Source organism: Polistes dominula, unplaced genomic scaffold (assembly GCF_049000335.1).
Source record: "Polistes dominula isolate Pdom_NZ unplaced genomic scaffold, Pdom_raw_medaka contig_19, whole genome shotgun sequence".
In the NCBI taxonomy this organism is placed as follows: domain Eukaryota; kingdom Metazoa; phylum Arthropoda; class Insecta; order Hymenoptera; family Vespidae; genus Polistes; species Polistes dominula.
In genome coordinates this window covers 2,710,958-2,728,510 of record NW_028301058.1, presented here as the reverse complement: position 1 = coordinate 2,728,510, position 17,553 = coordinate 2,710,958, and the positions used below count along the sequence as shown (strand labels likewise).

The following is a 17,553-nucleotide window of genomic DNA, read 5'->3' as shown; positions in this document are numbered from 1 at the left end:
CGAGACATCTGTTGACAATTCTTGAAAATATTGTATTAAAAAATTACAAGATAATACAAATTTCTACTATACCGACTATGATATTATTTAATGAAATTATTAATTGTAAATTTAATATAGTTTTGGTATGGCGTTAACATCGCGTTGATAATAATGAATTGTGATAAGCTTGTCTTGAAACTTATGCTCCACGTTGTTGATGAATAAAAAAATTGAAATTAAAAATGACATTAATATGAGATTATATATATATGTATATATTTCTTGAGATGTATGATTGAAGTTATTGAAAAAAATGTAGTTTTTAATTAAAATCTTATGTACTTGTCATATGTTTGTATATAATTAACATAAATTTATAATTTAATCGAATAAATAAGAGAAAATTGTTTCGAACAAATTAAAATCTATGACATATGAATTATTAAAGTGCCTTTATAATTGATATTCATAAAATTTATATAACACCTTTTAATATAACTGATAACATGGCTGATCCAACGATACAAACATTTTGTTGTCGCCATACGAATAAAACGGATATGGCCATTAAAATAATGGAAGAATTTAATACAGATATTTATAATATAGTATGCATGCTTTCTTCAACAATGGGTATACTTGGAGCTGTTTATCAAGTAATTAGTAATCATTGATTGATATTCTATGTCATTAACACACATACATATTAATTATATAAAATTAAATAATTATATTTATAGGTATTGCCTAGAGAAATGTCTAATCTCCCTCACCGATGGAACAGTTTCTCAGCATCGAGGGGACGTGAGATTATTGTATGGCTCGCTGTTGCTGATTTGTTTGCCTCATTAGGTGTTTTACTTGTTTTTTTATACTCACTATCTCCTTCATTGTAATATATATTTCTATAATATACAGGGTGTCTGTATATGAAAAACTAAGTTGAAAATGTAGAATCTAATTTGTTGAATACGCATATACTTGACTGAATTTACAATTTTGAAAAGAACAATCATTGCTTGCTCGTTTGTACCACCAATTACTGAACATCCTGTATATGTTATATCTCTCTCTCTCTAGTTATCCATTTTTCTTTTAAATATAGTAATACAGAACTGTTATATCATTTTTATTTTTTAAGGTATATTTATACGGTCTGCGTTATGGATCAATTTTAAATCTATCATGCCGATGGAAGATGATACTTCCAGTGTTGTATTCTGTGCTCTTTCTTCGGTAAAAATTCATTTTCATATTGTATAAGAATATATGTTTACATTATGATTTAAAAAACATATTCATTTTTAGGCATGGACACAATACTTTTATATGGCAACGTGGATTTGGACACTATGCTATACTATCGATATGAAATTGTTACTTAGTGATAGACCTGGTCGTCCTCTTTATTATCACATGTTTGCATGGATTTGTCCTGCCTTATTGACAATTTTTGGTTTGTCAATATTATACATTCCAGATGCGAAGTAAAGTATTAATTTAACATCATCTTTTAGTATATGTAATTTTCTTAGTAATATTAATAAATATTATTTATTTTTCAGCTGTCATAATTTAACGTCATTATCTATCGCCATATTACGTATTTTACCTAATTATTGTGCTACATATGTTTTACTCGCAATCGTTATGATTATAAATCCACTTCTTTACATTGCTTCAACTCGTGATCTCAAAACAGCTGTTACGTGTAGTTTATCACAAATTACTGGACGAGAAAGAAAATTGGTTCAAACGATCAGACTTAAATTTACATTGATTAATATTGTTTATTACGTATGTTGGGTACCAAATTTAATCAATGGTATCTTATTATGGACACTATGGTTTAAATTACCTGTTAAAGCTATTATTACTTTGTGGTACATAATGGTAAGTTGATAAAAGTACAATTAAATTAAACAAATAATAATATATATTATTAAACAAACAAGTGATAATATTTTATTGTGTATTTGGATTAACATGTAGGCTGTGACAAATCCACTTCAAGCATTTTTCAATGCACTGGTTTATCAGAGATGGGGCAGAAGAGAAAAATTTCGATTGGAGTGGTGTCAAAAATTAGGAAGCTTTAGTTTAAATCAAATGTCAAAAGTTAATAAGGGTATTAATTTAACGGAATCATCGCCATTGTTAAATCAATACGCTTATACGCCTCATACGAGTATAAATGGGTCTTCCTCCTTATGAAACAAAACTGTGATACAATTTTCAATGTACTGCCAGAAATGTTGACTAGTTACGATGAAAATATCGTATTGTACATTTTTATACACGGGACGTATTTACAATATCAAGATTAAGTGTGCTTGTACTTATATTTCATTTTAATCTTATCGAACAAATATTAAGGACTAATATAAAACAATGCAATAATACTGCCAGATAATAATTATAATTAAATATGGTAGAATGCATTTATGTATATTAAAAATTATTAATTTAAGATAAATAGATATAGATATATACTATTTTAAAAAAGTATGTATACATGCATATTTTATTAAATATTTTTCGAATTAAATCGAAGAGAAGAGTAATATAACAAATATAATAAATATAAGGAGATTTATCTTATATATTATCTAAGAATATAGTTTGCACATATATATACAATTTTATGCATATATAATTAGTACATTTTTTTGTTTGTACATCTAATAGATTTATATTTTATGTTTATTATTATTATTTTAAAAATATAACTTGATTAATATTGTACGCATTTTGATAATAAAAAATGTTAGTATTCTTTTATTTTTATCCGGAGAAAAAAAGAAAAGAATGCATTTATATTAGCACCATGTATTTATAAACAAACTTGCTGAAATAATATTCAGAGATTATACATAATTATTGAATATAATAATAATAATAATAATAATAATAATAAAAATAATAAATATAACAGACACAATAATAATAATATTCTTGTTAATTCAACATATACATCTTTTCTCTTGTCACGCAAAAAGAAATATCTTACATTCATTGAAATAATTAATAAATGTAAGTCCTATAAAAATGTTGTTGTTACGTTTGTTATTTATTACAAGTTTCTAAAAAAATTAATAATTAGTTGTGTATTAAATATAGTATAAAAAGGAACCAGCAAGCAGCAGTAAATATGTTATATTCGTTAAAATCACAATTTTGATCTATCAGCTTATCATTTACAACAGTACATTATTCAAGTATAGCACATATACTTTTATCAATTTTAATGATTCTTCTTTCTTTTCCTTTTCTTATACATAATGTACAATTTATATATATATATGTATACTCGAAAATAAACCTACTATTTAATTCTAATCAACTAATTCTTAATTCGTTTATTTAATTTGTATGTATGTCATGTGTATGTGTGAATGTGTTGTCTCTCTTTCAATTTTATATTATATATTACAGATACATATACAATTAATCAACTTGATTTATGCTACTAGCACGCTAAGAAAAAGTTTCTCTTATTATTTTTCAATTAATTAATCAGATCATATTCTTTATATTCAATTAAAGTTCTCTGCTTTTTGATTGATGTGTTAATTTAATTTCTTTTTTTTATTTTTTAAATTTATAACTATACTTTTTTTTAATAGAATGTAACTTAACCCTTGACTACAGTCACTGGTAGTATCAAAAGAATTATAATATCGCACCAATAAAATACTATTAGGAAGAAATTCGTGTTTTGTAAAATAATATTTAAAAAAAAAGAAGAAACGTTTAAATAAATAGTAATTAAAATCTTAAATGTGTTCAAAAGAATGCATTAAACTGAAATTAATTTGTTATACACTTAATAATTATACATTCAAAATAAATACTTTTATATAATCTCACAAATAAAAATGATACCCTCAAATTATTGGAGTATTATTTATAATTTAAGAAGATGTTTAATTAAATTGAAAACATTTTTAAGCGGTTCAATTTGTGCTGGTTCTACAGCGACTCTTGCACGATACATATATCTACAGTTATATTCACAAATATGAACAATCTCTCTCATTCATTGACTTTATTTTCTGATAAATTCTTTTTTTCTTTTAATCAAGAGTATATATACTCTTCAAATTCTTTTTAAAGAGATATTCATTTAACTTGTACCATTGTTTCCATTACGTCACTTCTTAAAATATGTATAATATTCAATATTTCGCTGTTTTATCTGTGATACGCACTAACCGGTAAATATATTAACTGTTAACTTAGAGAACAATATACAATTATGTATCAAGGTGACATGTAATAAAGAAAATTTATAGAAAAAATATAAAATATTAAGTAGTAAACGAATGTAATAATACTATCCTGTCTTTTGAAATTGTTACTTTCGTAATTAAAAGATATTATATTATATACAATGAATTTACTTTGATTATCTGATTTATACAGAATGTCTAAGGTTTTTCCAGTTAAACAGTGTCAACGTATTCTATGCACGAAAATAAAACAAACACATAGTTTGATTGGAAAAATCTTAGATACTCTGTACGTATTCGTATTCGTATTCGTAAATATTTTATAAACTGAAATAAAACAATTGTACTAACATATTATTATCTAATTGTAAATATAAATCACATATAAGACCTATCGTATATCAAAACTTCATTTTAATAATCTATTAATATCAAACTTGATTTGAGAAATGAAAATAATTAAGCAGGGCTCCGTAAAATTGTTCAAAAATATCAAACTTAAATAATTATAACCGGATCTATAAAGTAACTTAATTTTCACTGAACTTTTGGCACATTTTTCAAAATATTTTTTTAACCTGTAATAAATAATAATGATAATAATAATAATAATAATAATAAAATAATTATTTGAAAATGTGACCTTTTTAAGCATTTTTTGTGATGTATAAAAAGCTCCCAAAATGATTTTTACATGGTAAAGTATATCCCATCAAGATGGATGATTTGTTGCTCCTAAAGTTAAAGACGTAATATCGCGAATGATCATTTCCGCTATTTTCCATGCTAATTCTTCTTTTGCCTGGATATGTTAAAAATAGATATTACAATAGTTTAATAATATATTTGTGTATATATTGTCTATCGCATACTAAAGTTGAACACATGAATATTTATGCATAATAATTTTTACCTTATCTTGTTCCAAATTGACGAGTCTTTTAACAGCACGCGCTAATCGTGATTCTAAAAATTATTATTTATATTAATAATGAAAACGTTTCAATAGACCGATATAAAATTTACCATATTTTCTGCAAGGATCAGGTTCTATTTCTGTAATAAATCTACCCAAGTAATCGATGTAGCCAACGCTTAATCTGTATAATTAAAATAATAATACAATATAATATATAAAATCCAAATTTGAGAGATATTTTAATGATCGTATTAAAAATAAAAGATTTCAAATACAAACCTATATTTGTTACGTCTCCATAAAGAATCAGGATCGTAAAGTTGTCTTGTATCGATATTCATATTGTTGTGTGCACTTGTCTTCGTACTAGTATTAGCATTAGATAATATTCCATTGGTATTGTTCCCTGCCTGCAGGGTGCTTTGCATACTGTTGCTAATAGAACTCACTTCACTACTGCAGTCAGAACCTGATAAAAGTATAACATTCCTATAGTTATATCTAAATTTCACGTTTTACACTTATCTTTGTCTTGTTTTAAAAAATACTGATAATCTAATAGATAAGAAAAAAAAACACGATACCCGCTCTTTTTATTCGAAGTTGATAACTCGAACATGGATTGCTTTGAATGGTACTGATCAGTTCCGATAAGTATTTATAATACAACTGCGACGATAAAAAGGTAGGTAAATAGTGCTGAAATTAAAAAGTAACATTATAAAATAATAAATAAATTCATTTTTATATTTTTTATAATAATGAACGTGAAAATGGATATAATTAAAAATATACCTTATTGAGAAATTTATATACAATTTTACAAGGTTTATCAAAACAATCAGGTAATGGTCCCTCTCCGTCTTCGCGACAAATATTTTCTTCGACTTCAAAACGTATTTTATCGTTAAACCCAAGAGGCGTAGTTGCTTGCAAACTAAAATATCTGCAAACCAAATATATATATATATGTTATACATTACTATATAATAATACATTATGAAATTATATTAAAAAATAAGAATTACTTGTCGTATATGATCAGAGCATCGGATTGTGCTTCCTCAGGATTAATCGGATCTTTCTTTTCCAAAAGATTTTGTTTAAAATTAATAGCAGCCATCCAAAAGTCTAAGAGCTCGCGTTTATTTTCGAGTTCCATGAACTGAAATAAAAAAAATATATGTAAATATGTAATTGTTTAAAAAGTTATATTTACAAGATAGAATATATATGATAAAGATCATACCTCCATGAAATAAAAAAACGCAGTTTCATTATATAATATATCTCCTAACTGTACATTTCCGCTGGTGAGAACATCAATTTGATGTTTACAATGAAATTCACTTCTAAGGAAGTCATTAATATATCTGTAAAATTTTAACAATTATCGTGAATATTTTTGCATAATAATCTGCGATAAAATAAATTGTTTTTGTTTTTGTACTTACTCCTTTTCGATAACATCAAATATAATATTTTGAATATTAGATAGGCACCGTAATATAGGCTCTATGTTTTTACATTTAAGAGCGTTTTCTATATCTAGTTTTAGTTCCTCAGGAATTCTATTAGTACCTAATGTTTCTTTAATAATATATTTTTTATAAATCCTTAAAGCATCTTGCCTAGTATTTGTCATATCGCCTCCTCTATCATTCTCCAACTTGCGATTTAATTGTCGCATATCACTTAGCATCTCATTAATCTTTGGCGTGTCATTACAATTTGATTTAACATCGTTAGTATTTACAATTTCATTGTACAGTCCCTTTTCTCTAGCATCATTTTCAATATTACCTTGGAGCACGTTGCAATTAAAGTTATCATTATCGTCCAATGAATTAGACAAACTACTTGAATCCATAGTAGCAATAGTAGTATTAGTATTAGTAATAGTAGTAGTAGTAGTATTTGTAGTAGTAGTAGTAGCTGTACAATCATTCTTCAAATTAAAATTCTCTATATTTTCATCGCTGAGATGAAAGTTGGGAAATGATTCGCATAAACATTCAACTTCTAACCAAAACTTGATAAGAGCTATCGAATGTCTTGTATCCATAAATTGAATGAAATAACCTAGGGCATCCTTATCTGCAAGAATTTCTGGAAGCGTTTTAGAAAGTTGTGACCTGAACGGTCTTTTATTGTCTTTATCATCCTTAACGATTTCATCTTCCTCTTCCTCCTCAAGGCTGCACAATGTACTTGATGGTATATAAATCGACGCACAATCATCACCATATTCATCTGCAAATGTCTTTCCTAATTGTGTTGATTTTGTTGGCGATGAGTGTAATAATCTGGGCCTGTCTCGTTGCCCTGCAAAAAGTAATAATGCATTAATATTATATTGATGAAAACATTTCGTTCAATTAATAAAAGTTGATGAGAATATATTTTAAGGAATAGAAAATTAATAAAAAAAAAAAACTATTAAATATTATATAATATTAATAATAACTTTATCTGAAGCATTTAAAAATAAAAATAAGAAGATTAAAAATACATTGTTTTGATCTAAGAGGTTATGTTTGTTAGATGCATTATTATCCCTTTCATAATATATTACGAAATAGATTAGAATTTTAAAAAGTGATATAATTACCAGGTTTCTTAAAAAATTGGAACATTTTTTACGTCAAAGAGTAACATGATAAACAACGCGATATGACGTACACTTAAAATAAAGAATATTTCGACTTTATTCAGAAATAACTTTCATTCACTACTTCGATAATCGCGTGTGCGTGTTTTTATTTCGAATTTGAATTCGATATTATTCGATTCGATTACACCTTATTTACAATTATTATTATTATTATAATAATTGTTATTAAACGTGAAATAAAATGAGTTTATTCGTTTTAAATTAAAAGAAAATATTCGTCGATCACATACATATGCAACGCACAACATCCGAAGGAACTGTCATTAGTGTCATCGTGAATCCGTTTACTAATTCTTGTTATATCGAATGAATGTGTGTGTGTATGAAAGAAAGAAAGAGAGAGAGAGAGAGAGAGAAAGAGAGAGAGAATGAAAGAGAAAGAGAGAAGATTAACACTTTCCTCCAAATTGTTTCGATTTTTTTTAACAAAAAAAAGTTCTTTTTTTACAGTAATTTATGCATCGTTGATTTAAGAAAGTAAAAATAGATTTTGAAATATACAATTTTCTTAAATTTATTCGCGTAGTATACGCTCCTGACACTTCCGCGCGAATGCTATGATATACATACATATATATATATGACACACTGAAATTATTGTTCAGTATTTCACAATAGATATTCGTTTATTTTAATTATCCGATTTAATGAAACACAATATAACGTTTATTATTAATATTAATATTATATATATTTTAATATTTAATTATTCGATTTAATGTAACACACTATATAATGTTTTATTACTAATATATTAATATTGCAACTATTATTATAATAATTATTTTTGTTTTTAGATTAAACATTTTTTTTGTCATTTTTTACTTTATTGAAATATTAAAAAAAAAATATATATAAATGAAAAGGAAAAGAAAATAAACCTCGTATAAATTTTCGTTGCACGTATTTCATCGTTCGAAGGACGAACGATTCATACAACACCTCTCCTTTTCGATACCCCATAACTATAGAAATAAAAGAGGATTCACGTTTGAGTTACTGGATCTAAAGTTCAAAGGAACAACGTTCATGTTCTCTGTGAAATGTCAAATATTTTCTCTACATCTAATGGCTATAACAATAAAAATGACTAGACGAAGAAGATTCATCATATAATTCTATTCATAGGATATCGAATTTTATGTGGGAGTGGATAACCTCTAATAATTTTCGTATTCCTATCTCGTAGTGTATGGCAAATAATGTATTCTCGATTCGAAGTTAATCTTGACGTATGCATTTGCATTTTTCGTGTTTAGAATACGAACTTTGTTTATATAGCTCGTTTAAAAAATAACGTAATAAATAAATAAATTAAATAAATGATGTAGACGTACGTATGCGAACAACAACGTGTATGAAATACGTCATATTAAATAATAATATTAATAATAATTATTATTTGTAAAATGAAATTATTTTTATGATATAATTAATTAATAAAATTTATAATAAATCGTGCTTACATTTGTTTACCTTTCTTGAAATTAAATTACATGAACATGTTAGGAAACTTCGTAGAAATGCATATGGCGGCAAAATTTGAAAAATCGATACCTCGTTTAAAGAGAAATATTTAATTTATAAATTATAAGATTATCAAATATGATATTAGTGTACTTTAATTAATATATTCTAAAATTGATCGAATAATAATTTTATAATATTGTACAAAATTATTCAAATTTTCGACCTTTCTAATTGGCTAATCCGTTAAATACGTGATAGATGGCGGGTTTTTTAAAAATCTTCTAAAAAAATTAAAACCCAAAAGATGTATTACTCGTATCATTTAATAGCTAGATATTTACGTGATATTTTGAAACCTACTATAAAAAATAAGACGAAGTATACTCTGCAGGCATGTTTTTTAGCACCTACATATTCTACAAATCAGAAAATATTTAAATAAGTGCGTGGGTACGGTATTTTGAAACGTGTTATACCAAGAGGTATCACTAGAATATTTTAGTAGCTACACATATAAAAAAGTAAAAAAAACATATAAATAAAGAATACATATACACTAGACGTGCCTGAGGAGTATGATATTTTGAAACATACTATAGAAGATAAAACAGATGGACTCGACAAGGAAGAGGCCAATGTCCGGACACCGTAGTGAGAAGATATCGAGGAAGAGGCTACCGAAGAAGAGAAGAAGCCTTTGGGAAGGCTTTTGTGGAGGCCATCGAGGAGGTAACTTCTCTCGTGCGTTCAACCGCGAAAGGAATACCGGTTTTTCGTTCAGGAATAGAATATAGTAGTATAGTATTTACGTATGGGAGTAAGAGAAGGTGACCATCGCAGTCAGGACTCTGTTAGAACTTCGTGAACTTCCTCCAGTTCTTCCTTCGCTACTGCTACTTCTTCTTTTTCTTCTTCTTCTTCTTCTTTTTAGTTTTTGCTGTTTCTCTTCTTTTTCTTTTACTTTATCATTTTTTTAGTTCAAACTATACTTCGCGTGTAATACATTTTTGAAAACGATTAGTGCCAAGAACGTTCTGATTAATTCTATGTGTTGTTAAGTTGCACATAAATAAGTAAAAAACAAACTGTGCACCACCATCATCATGTCGTTTGTCTTCTACACCGTCGTATTTGCTTTTCATATTTATCTACTTCTCAAAGTTGTACTTTCTGCACCTGTGAATTACGATCAACGACAAACTGGCGAGTTAAACGTGCGAATTGACTTGAAGGATCTGAAAGTACTAGCTTTTCTTGATTCTAAGATACTCGAAGATTACACGGTAAATTGAAATATCATTTAAAAGTGTTTTCTAAGATAAGATAAGATTTACTTTTTTCTTGGAGAGAGGGAAAATTTGATAAGAGAAAACAAATGACTGAGCATTTGAATAAAATTCTATTAAATTATATCTTTAGAAACGAGTGTGTGTTGATTATAATGATTGAATATTTTGATTAAAAAATTATTTTCTTTTATTTTTAGGACTATGATTACTTTTACGATTTCGCTGATTTCACATCAAGACCAATTTCAAAGCCCACATCGGTCTCTACGGTTGAATCTTTGAATACCGAATCCACTAATGCACCTGCATCTTCTTCAACCATTAAAACTGATTCTACTGGAATTTCTTCTACAAATGATTCCATAATAACTACTTCAAAAAATGAACAATCAATTGAAGATGCAACTGCATCTACGATCGAAGAAGACAGAGTGATATCTTCGTCTAATAAAGAAGGTCTCCTTGAAACATCAAGGTTACCATTAAGAAAGAGAGCTCATTTAAAAATCCGATCGAATAATCGTCCCAAATTTGTATCTTCCAAATAATAAGGATATTACATTCTTATTTAAATGTTTGATTACTTTTTAAATTAATGTTTAAGTTAATGCAAATTTAACAATGTTAAATTAACAATAAAATAAATGTTACGTTAATCCTAAGTAAAGGGAAATTATACAATACAATATCCAATTAATATCATGATATTATTTATAATCAAATTTTCCACCGGAGATTATAATAAAAATGTGTCATAAAATAATTCTAAATAAATTCACGTATGAACAAAAATGATCCTTCCCCTTTCCTGATTCTTTGACGTTTAATGTTTAAGTAAAATATTGCAGAAGAGGGAGTCGTAAAATAAAAGTTAAAAATATTCTGACGATAAAACCAAACAAGTATAGAAGAAGAAGGTGCCCCACCTTTTCTCCTCTTTAAAAAAAAAAAGAAATGGTCAACGGTATACATGATCTGGAAGGACCAGTTGAATATTTCTTGAACGCTATACATTTCCTTTACCCTCTCCTATGATCATCATCATCATCACCACCATCATTATCGTCGATAGTTACAGAGAGCTCTCTGAGGAAGGTAAGCATCGTCCACAGTCGTCGATCGAACTTCGTACGAGCATCTTTGAAAGAATCAAGAAGAAATTGAAAAACAAGAATCTCAAAATCATAAGAATAATAAATAAACTGAAAAAAAAAAAATGATTATTACGAGTCTATTAATATTATCATTGTCAATCGTATTGGAATGTAATTCAGCACCAACGATTTACGATCAAAAACAAAATGGTGAATTCAACGTTTATGGATCTTTAGACAATTTTATGTTTCTTTTAATTCCGAGTAAAACGTCAACGCCTAATATCGATTTAATTTCATTACTCGATTACAAATCAATGGCGAGACAATTGATCGGTAAGAAAAATAAAGAAAGTGAATTGGATGGGCCAATATTGTCGATAAGAAACGAGGAATTTGATGATAATATCAAAACTGGTAAACCTTATCAGGTTAATATAGTCAAGATTCCTAAAGATAAGGACAATAGTGGTGGTCAAGATTTGCAAGATTTGCCAAAGGAAGAATTGAAGAATTTCAAAAACGAAGCTAAAGTGACACAGGACCTTTACAATTCTCAATCTTTGTCCAAGGATTCTTTGAAAAAGGATGACGATAAAGAAAGGACACCTTCCGTTCATCAGGAATTGACTAACACGAAGGACAAACTTAAAGAAACTGCAGTAACAGATTCATTGATTGACTCACGTGTTTAGAATATTATAATTAATAATTATGTATTAAACTTCTGTTAGTTTTTGGGATTTGGGTCATGAATTGGAGACTTATTATTGTTGCAAAATAAAAGGGAGGAAGAGGGGTGGGTGGTAATGGTTAATCTTCAACGTTATTATACTTTTTTATAACTGTTGAACTCTCTTGGATGTAATAAATGTATCGTTTAATATAGAATTTAATATAAAAATATTATATGAGATGTATATATTATAATTTTCGATAAAATGTACGTAATTTAATATATATATATATATAACAAATAAATAAATAAAAAACAAATGCGTTGTCATATTTAAAATACAAAATATTTGCATGTTACATGTTTCTTATTTATCCATTTTGAAATTTTTTCAAATTTGTTGAAATATATTTTGAAATATTATTAAAAAAAAAAACTATTTGAAATAAATGATTAAAAAAAAATATAATGAATAAATAAAAGGATGAATAATTTCGTGATATCCTTGTAAGAAATGTTGCAAAAGTTAAAGGTGAACTGCATTTCAGTTAGTTTTAAGAGACTCGTGTACACTTGCATGTGCACGAAGAACTTGTGCACGTGTGAGGAACGTGAGAGCAAGGGCAAGGTTACGGTAAGCAAAACCGGAAGAGATTGAACAAACTAACACACCAACATGCGAACACGAATACTCATACTCATACTACTCGATGGGGCCAAGTTAGGACATTGCCCTTTTGCAAATCGGATCTCGTTTATATCATTAAAGAAATGTTGTGATGATAACAGGTTGTGTTATTCATTGTAATTACTTTACGAATTGATTTTAATATTGGCATCTGTTTAAATATTAAATAAAAGTAGAAAATAAATACCTGGAATGGGGAGGAGGGGGGGAATAATTTATAAGAGTTCGAGACGTTCGATTCTAACGGGGTTCGATACTTTTTTGTTATCTCAACTATTAATCAGTTATAATAGAGCTTATTAAAATCCTGTCTTGGAAATATATTCAATTTATTTTTCTTATCAATTAACGAATCCGTTAATTTATACGATCAACTGAATATGATTGAAATAAAATATTATTTTCAATTCTTTGTAAATAGCATCTAATGTTTGTAAACAATTTGTATCATAATCATACGGATTTAACGATACTATCCAAAAATTTCCTAAGTTGAAACAAATAATTAATTAAATATAATATTATAAAAATAATGAAACCAAAATCTTAAATTACGATACGCGATAATTAGATAAATTATATCTTAACATTTAAATATTTTCATTCTATAAAACATATATTCCTCGTTGTATACAATATTTGTGTTTCTATTTAAAAATCTTGGTAAAAATAAAAAGAATGTGTATGTGTGTGTGTGTGTGTGTGTGTGTGTGTGTACGTAAAAGTTGATATTCGGTTCTTCGACAGGTTCTTGAACTTGTCCAGTGTGGTCAAAGTATCCAGGTGGGGAGCAGGTATCTTTTCCTGGTTGATTCTACTAACGGAGGTCATAAAACGTTCGTCCTCCGTATCGTCAAGACTCATCCTATTCTCATCTACTTGTTCTCCTTTTATTTTTTAAATCCTTATTAAAATATATATATATATTTATAATAATTTTTCTTCTCAAACAACAGTGCGTAATCAATGTTTTCAATAAATATGAGATTGTTCAAGACAACGATCTTCTTATTTTTACTGTTTGCATTTGTTGGGACTCACGTAAAGTGTCTTCCACTTGATGAATCCGAAATTACATCACCGACGAAAATTCCTTCTTCTTCTTCTTTATCTTCTTCTGAAGATCATTACGATCAAAGGCAAAATGGTACAGAAAATTATCGTGTACACATTGATGGTGTAGTCATAGTAGTTGCACCAGTTGAAGCACTTCTTATGGCTAATGATCTTATTAATACCAATCAATCTGGAATATCAACGATTCCATCCACGATTAATTATCCAAAACCCGATGATAATAAACCAAATATTGAACATTCGGAAAAACCGAGTAATGAAAATTTGGAAAAACCGAGTAATGAAAATTTGGAAAAACCAAGTACCGAACATTTGGATGAACCTAACACCGAACATCAATCGTTGGACAAATTAAATATCTCTTCTAAATCAACAAAAAGGTATTTCATACATATATATATTTTTTGTTTCGTAAATTCATTGCATAATGTCTTTGTATTTTCTTCATTTCATTTTGCAGATCTAATTTACGTTTAATGAACTTACTTGCACCCTTCATACGCCGTTTTTATCACCCACAATGAGTCCAAAACTTGGCTCGGGAAAAAACAAACCACACATTTCAAGACTTATATTTAGTGTAATGTAATATAAAACATGTGATTGATATAATTTCATTAATTATAGTTTATATAATTATTATGCATATATAAATATATATTATTTTAAAAAAAGGGTTTTTTTTTTTTTTTTAATTAGGCCTTCGTTAAATGGAACTTGAATTAAATTAGGGGGAGCAAAGAAGCACGTTTGTAATACTATATTTTTAGTATATAATTATAATATTATTATTATAATATTATCTGCAAATGATTTTGTGAACAGACCATGTACTCACCTTTATTTATAATTCTAAAATTATTATTATTACTATTATTATTATTATTATTATTATTATTATTACTATAATTATTATTATTAATAATAATAATATTATTATTATTATTATTATTACTATTATATTGTTATTATAATTACTATTATTATTACAATATTTATTCTTATTTTCAATGAATTTTATATATATATATATATTTATATTTATATTTGATTAAAAATTAAAATACATTATCCATGATTTTTGTTCTCCTCTTATGTCTCGTTTTTTATTTTATTTTTTTTTCTTCTTCTTCCTCTTCCTCCTCCTTCTTTTGTTATTTTTTAATTTTTTGGTATACGATCACAATACTTTTTTTTGTATAAAAAATGCCTTAAAGACTATATCATGTTCCTTTGCATGTAATACGTACAATTTTTTTTAATGTATCTTTTTTTTTTTTTTTGTTTATTGGGTGGAATCATTTGCTTGTATTATGTTTTTGTCTGTGTATTTGTGTGTGTATGAGTTAGTGTATTTTTTTTGTAGGTGTGTTGTTGACGTATACAAGAATACATTTTCAAATATAATATTGCAATTCTAATATTGTAATATATATATAACAGGGTTAAATATTTCGTTTTTTTTTTGTAGTCTGATTATATTGTTCATCGTTTAAACATTGTTCATTCTAAGAAATATTCATTTTTTTTTTTACGTCACGACACGATCAAATGAAATTCCAATTGACTATTAATTATTAATTATTATTATTTTTTTTTTAAACACATTCTCATAAGACACAAATATTTTATATCAACACATTAAAAATCTTCAAGAATTTTACATATTTTTTTTTTTTTATTTTTTTTTTCCTTTCCCTGCTTTATTATTCGATAATAATTTACTTCGATAATTGTTCGTTTTATTTCATAATAATAATAATAATAATAATAATAATAATAATAATAATATTGTAAAACTAATGTGTACCCTGTGTTCTCGACTTTGGAAAACATTATGTATATACAGGGTGTTCTGTAATTGGTGGTACGAGTCAACAGGGGGATGATTTTACATGAACGAACAAAACTGTAAATGTGGCATTTAATTTGTTCATATACAAGGATATTTGATTTTCAGGGTTTCATTTATGTTTCATTTACAAAACACCCCATATATATGTATGTATATATATTAATTTACTTTTTTTTTTCGAATACTTTCATATAGAACAAAAAGGATTTTTAATGGTGGATCCAATTTTGTTTTTTTATGAATTTTCCTCTTATTTGTTTGATTTTTTTTTTTTAATAAATCTTTTGTCTTATTTTTTTTTTTATAATAATTATTATTTATGTTTTCTACGTCCTCGTGCAAGAATCGTCGATTATGCGAGGTTACAACGTCTTCTTTGGAACTTTATTATTTTTCAATAAAATATTTACTCGAATTTGAGGAATACACCGGTGGTATTGCTAAAAAATACTAGATAAATATACGTAGATACAATTATTTTGAATTTTTTTTTTGTTTTTTTGTTTTTATCTTCTACAGAAAGAATACTTTTACGAAAAGATAATAAGATATCCTATATTTTCATTCATTTAATCTAAAAGATTTGAATGTTTAATTTTAATGCTAATATTTTGAAGAATTTTGTTTCTTTTATCGATTTATGTTTGTTCATTCTTTTTTTTTTGGCTTGTAATTTCATTATTTTTCAATTATTTGTTTACTATATACAAGATATTTTCTTATAATGAAACACAGTATATTTAATAATTATGAGAACGTCGATACGAAAAAGAAAATGATAGGAAGGAAAAAAAAGGAAAAAAGAAAGAAAGAAAGAAAGAAAGAAAAAAAAAAAGAAAAATGATACGAACTGTACAAAAGTTTATACAAGCATGTATAGTCTCGTCAATAAAATGGTTCCATTTCACGTGACATTTGTATTTTTCATTATAGTCATGGATTTAATTGCATCGTGACATATTTCATGAGATTATATTTTGCAAATGAATTTTTTACTACGTGAAAAAATATTACAGTCTCTTTTTTAATAACAGAAAACAAAAAAGATCAGTCGAATAAATATTTAGAAATATTTTACGATTAAATTTGATGTCACCGATGTTGTCATAAATGTTGTAAATTCATCGTCACGCGAAGTGGAACACTTTTAAGTAGATAATTTTCTTTTACATGGCAATTACATATTAATAAATTATGACAATCGAATATACACGACGTTGTCTAATATTCTCGTATACAAGAAAAAAGAAAATTCTATATATAAAAGAAGAAAAAAAAAAACAATAAAAGTACAGATAAATAATACATAGTTAACATTAAAAAATATAACATCGTCCAGAATTGTAGTTGTTCTTGTTGTTGTAAATTATCGAGAGAAAAAAAAAAAATATTTTGAAATACTTGAAAATTAAACAGAAGAGATTTGGGCTTCTTCGTTAGCGTTGAGATCTTCAGCACAGTTTTTAGCATCCGGTGAGCCAATATTATTAGCGTCTGCGGACTCATCATCAAATTTTAATTCCTCCTTAACCGCCTATAGAGGAATTATTCCGTTTGACATCTTTTTTTTGTTTGTTTTGTTTTTATTTTTATATTG

At 26.6% G+C, this 17,553-nt stretch overlaps 6 protein-coding genes across 10 annotated transcripts in view; 4 read left to right on the top strand and 2 right to left on the bottom strand.

The window, feature by feature from the left end:
- The first annotated feature begins 137 nt into the window (after positions 1-137).
- Positions 138-3,244, top strand: LOC107065803 (G protein-coupled receptor 143). The gene is made up of 6 exons (XM_015319795.2): positions 138-638; positions 723-834; positions 1,124-1,218; positions 1,291-1,469; positions 1,548-1,875; positions 1,975-3,244. The coding sequence occupies exons 1-6, from the start codon at positions 489-491 to the stop codon at positions 2,194-2,196; spliced, it is 1,086 nt and encodes a 361-aa protein (XP_015175281.1). The 5' UTR covers positions 138-488; the 3' UTR covers positions 2,197-3,244.
- On the bottom strand, positions 3,123-9,176 carry pkaap (A-kinase anchoring protein pkaap). 4 transcript variants are annotated; one of them, XM_015319786.2, is made up of 11 exons: positions 8,689-9,176; positions 6,588-7,458; positions 6,383-6,506; positions 6,162-6,298; positions 5,929-6,079; positions 5,718-5,832; positions 5,413-5,602; positions 5,241-5,314; positions 5,128-5,180; positions 4,858-5,016; positions 3,123-4,792 (listed from the first exon to the last, which is right to left on the bottom strand). In XM_015319786.2, exons 1-10 carry the CDS (start codon positions 8,768-8,770, stop codon positions 4,927-4,929), a joined length of 1,887 nt encoding a protein of 628 aa, XP_015175272.1. In that variant the 5' UTR covers positions 8,771-9,176; the 3' UTR covers positions 3,123-4,792; positions 4,858-4,926. The 4 variants fall into 4 exon arrangements, with proteins under 4 accessions (XP_015175272.1, XP_089031950.1, XP_015175274.1 ...); XM_089175824.1 differs by lacking the exon at positions 8,689-9,176 and adding an exon at positions 8,038-8,427; XM_015319788.2 differs by lacking the exon at positions 8,689-9,176 and adding an exon at positions 7,745-8,031.
- Positions 9,177-10,088: 912 nt separating this feature from the next.
- LOC107065786 (uncharacterized) lies at positions 10,089-11,288 on the top strand. Its single transcript, XM_015319769.2, has 2 exons — positions 10,089-10,560; positions 10,764-11,288. The coding sequence occupies exons 1-2, from the start codon at positions 10,381-10,383 to the stop codon at positions 11,112-11,114; spliced, it is 531 nt and encodes a 176-aa protein (XP_015175255.2). The 5' UTR covers positions 10,089-10,380; the 3' UTR covers positions 11,115-11,288.
- A 100-nt stretch (positions 11,289-11,388) lies between these two features.
- Positions 11,389-12,536, top strand: LOC149031486 (uncharacterized). The gene has a single exon (XM_089175823.1). It carries the CDS (start codon positions 11,783-11,785, stop codon positions 12,353-12,355), a length of 573 nt encoding a protein of 190 aa, XP_089031949.1. The 5' UTR covers positions 11,389-11,782; the 3' UTR covers positions 12,356-12,536.
- A 306-nt stretch (positions 12,537-12,842) lies between these two features.
- Positions 12,843-16,228, top strand: LOC107065806 (uncharacterized). The gene is made up of 2 exons (XM_089175821.1): positions 12,843-14,481; positions 14,562-16,228. The coding sequence occupies exons 1-2, from the start codon at positions 13,991-13,993 to the stop codon at positions 14,623-14,625; spliced, it is 555 nt and encodes a 184-aa protein (XP_089031947.1). The 5' UTR covers positions 12,843-13,990; the 3' UTR covers positions 14,626-16,228.
- Positions 15,937-17,553, bottom strand: part of corn (microtubule-binding protein cornetto) — a 29,576-nt gene continuing 27,959 nt past the window's right edge. Inside the window, exon 12 of one of the 2 annotated variants that reach the window (XM_015319783.2) lies at positions 15,937-17,517. In XM_015319783.2, the coding sequence (XP_015175269.1) occupies positions 17,491-17,517 (27 nt within the window). In that variant the 3' untranslated portion in view covers positions 15,937-17,490. The remainder of the gene's footprint in view (positions 17,518-17,553) is intronic. The other variant, XM_015319781.2, reaches the window with a different exon arrangement.

Coding starts and splice junctions, on each gene's coding strand:
- LOC107065803 (XM_015319795.2), top strand. CDS start 489: ATGGCTGATCCAACGATACAAACATTTTGTTGTCGCCATACGAATAAA. Junction 639..722: donor TACTTGGAGCTGTTTATCAA/GTAATTAGTAAT, acceptor TTATATTTATAG/GTATTGCCTAGAGAAATGTC. Junction 1,219..1,290: donor TATTCTGTGCTCTTTCTTCG/GTAAAAATTCAT, acceptor ATTCATTTTTAG/GCATGGACACAATACTTTTA.
- pkaap (XM_015319786.2), bottom strand. CDS start 8,770: ATGGGGTATCGAAAAGGAGAGGTGTTGTATGAATCGTTCGTCCTTCGA. Junction 5,833..5,928: donor TATATAAATTTCTCAATAAG/GTATATTTTTAA, acceptor TTTTAATTTCAG/CACTATTTACCTACCTTTTT. Junction 5,315..5,412: donor TGGAGACGTAACAAATATAG/GTTTGTATTTGA, acceptor TTAATTATACAG/ATTAAGCGTTGGCTACATCG.
- LOC107065786 (XM_015319769.2), top strand. CDS start 10,381: ATGTCGTTTGTCTTCTACACCGTCGTATTTGCTTTTCATATTTATCTA. Junction 10,561..10,763: donor AGATACTCGAAGATTACACG/GTAAATTGAAAT, acceptor TTTTATTTTTAG/GACTATGATTACTTTTACGA.
- LOC149031486 (XM_089175823.1), top strand. CDS start 11,783: ATGATTATTACGAGTCTATTAATATTATCATTGTCAATCGTATTGGAA.
- LOC107065806 (XM_089175821.1), top strand. CDS start 13,991: ATGTTTTCAATAAATATGAGATTGTTCAAGACAACGATCTTCTTATTT. Junction 14,482..14,561: donor TCTTCTAAATCAACAAAAAG/GTATTTCATACA, acceptor TTCATTTTGCAG/ATCTAATTTACGTTTAATGA.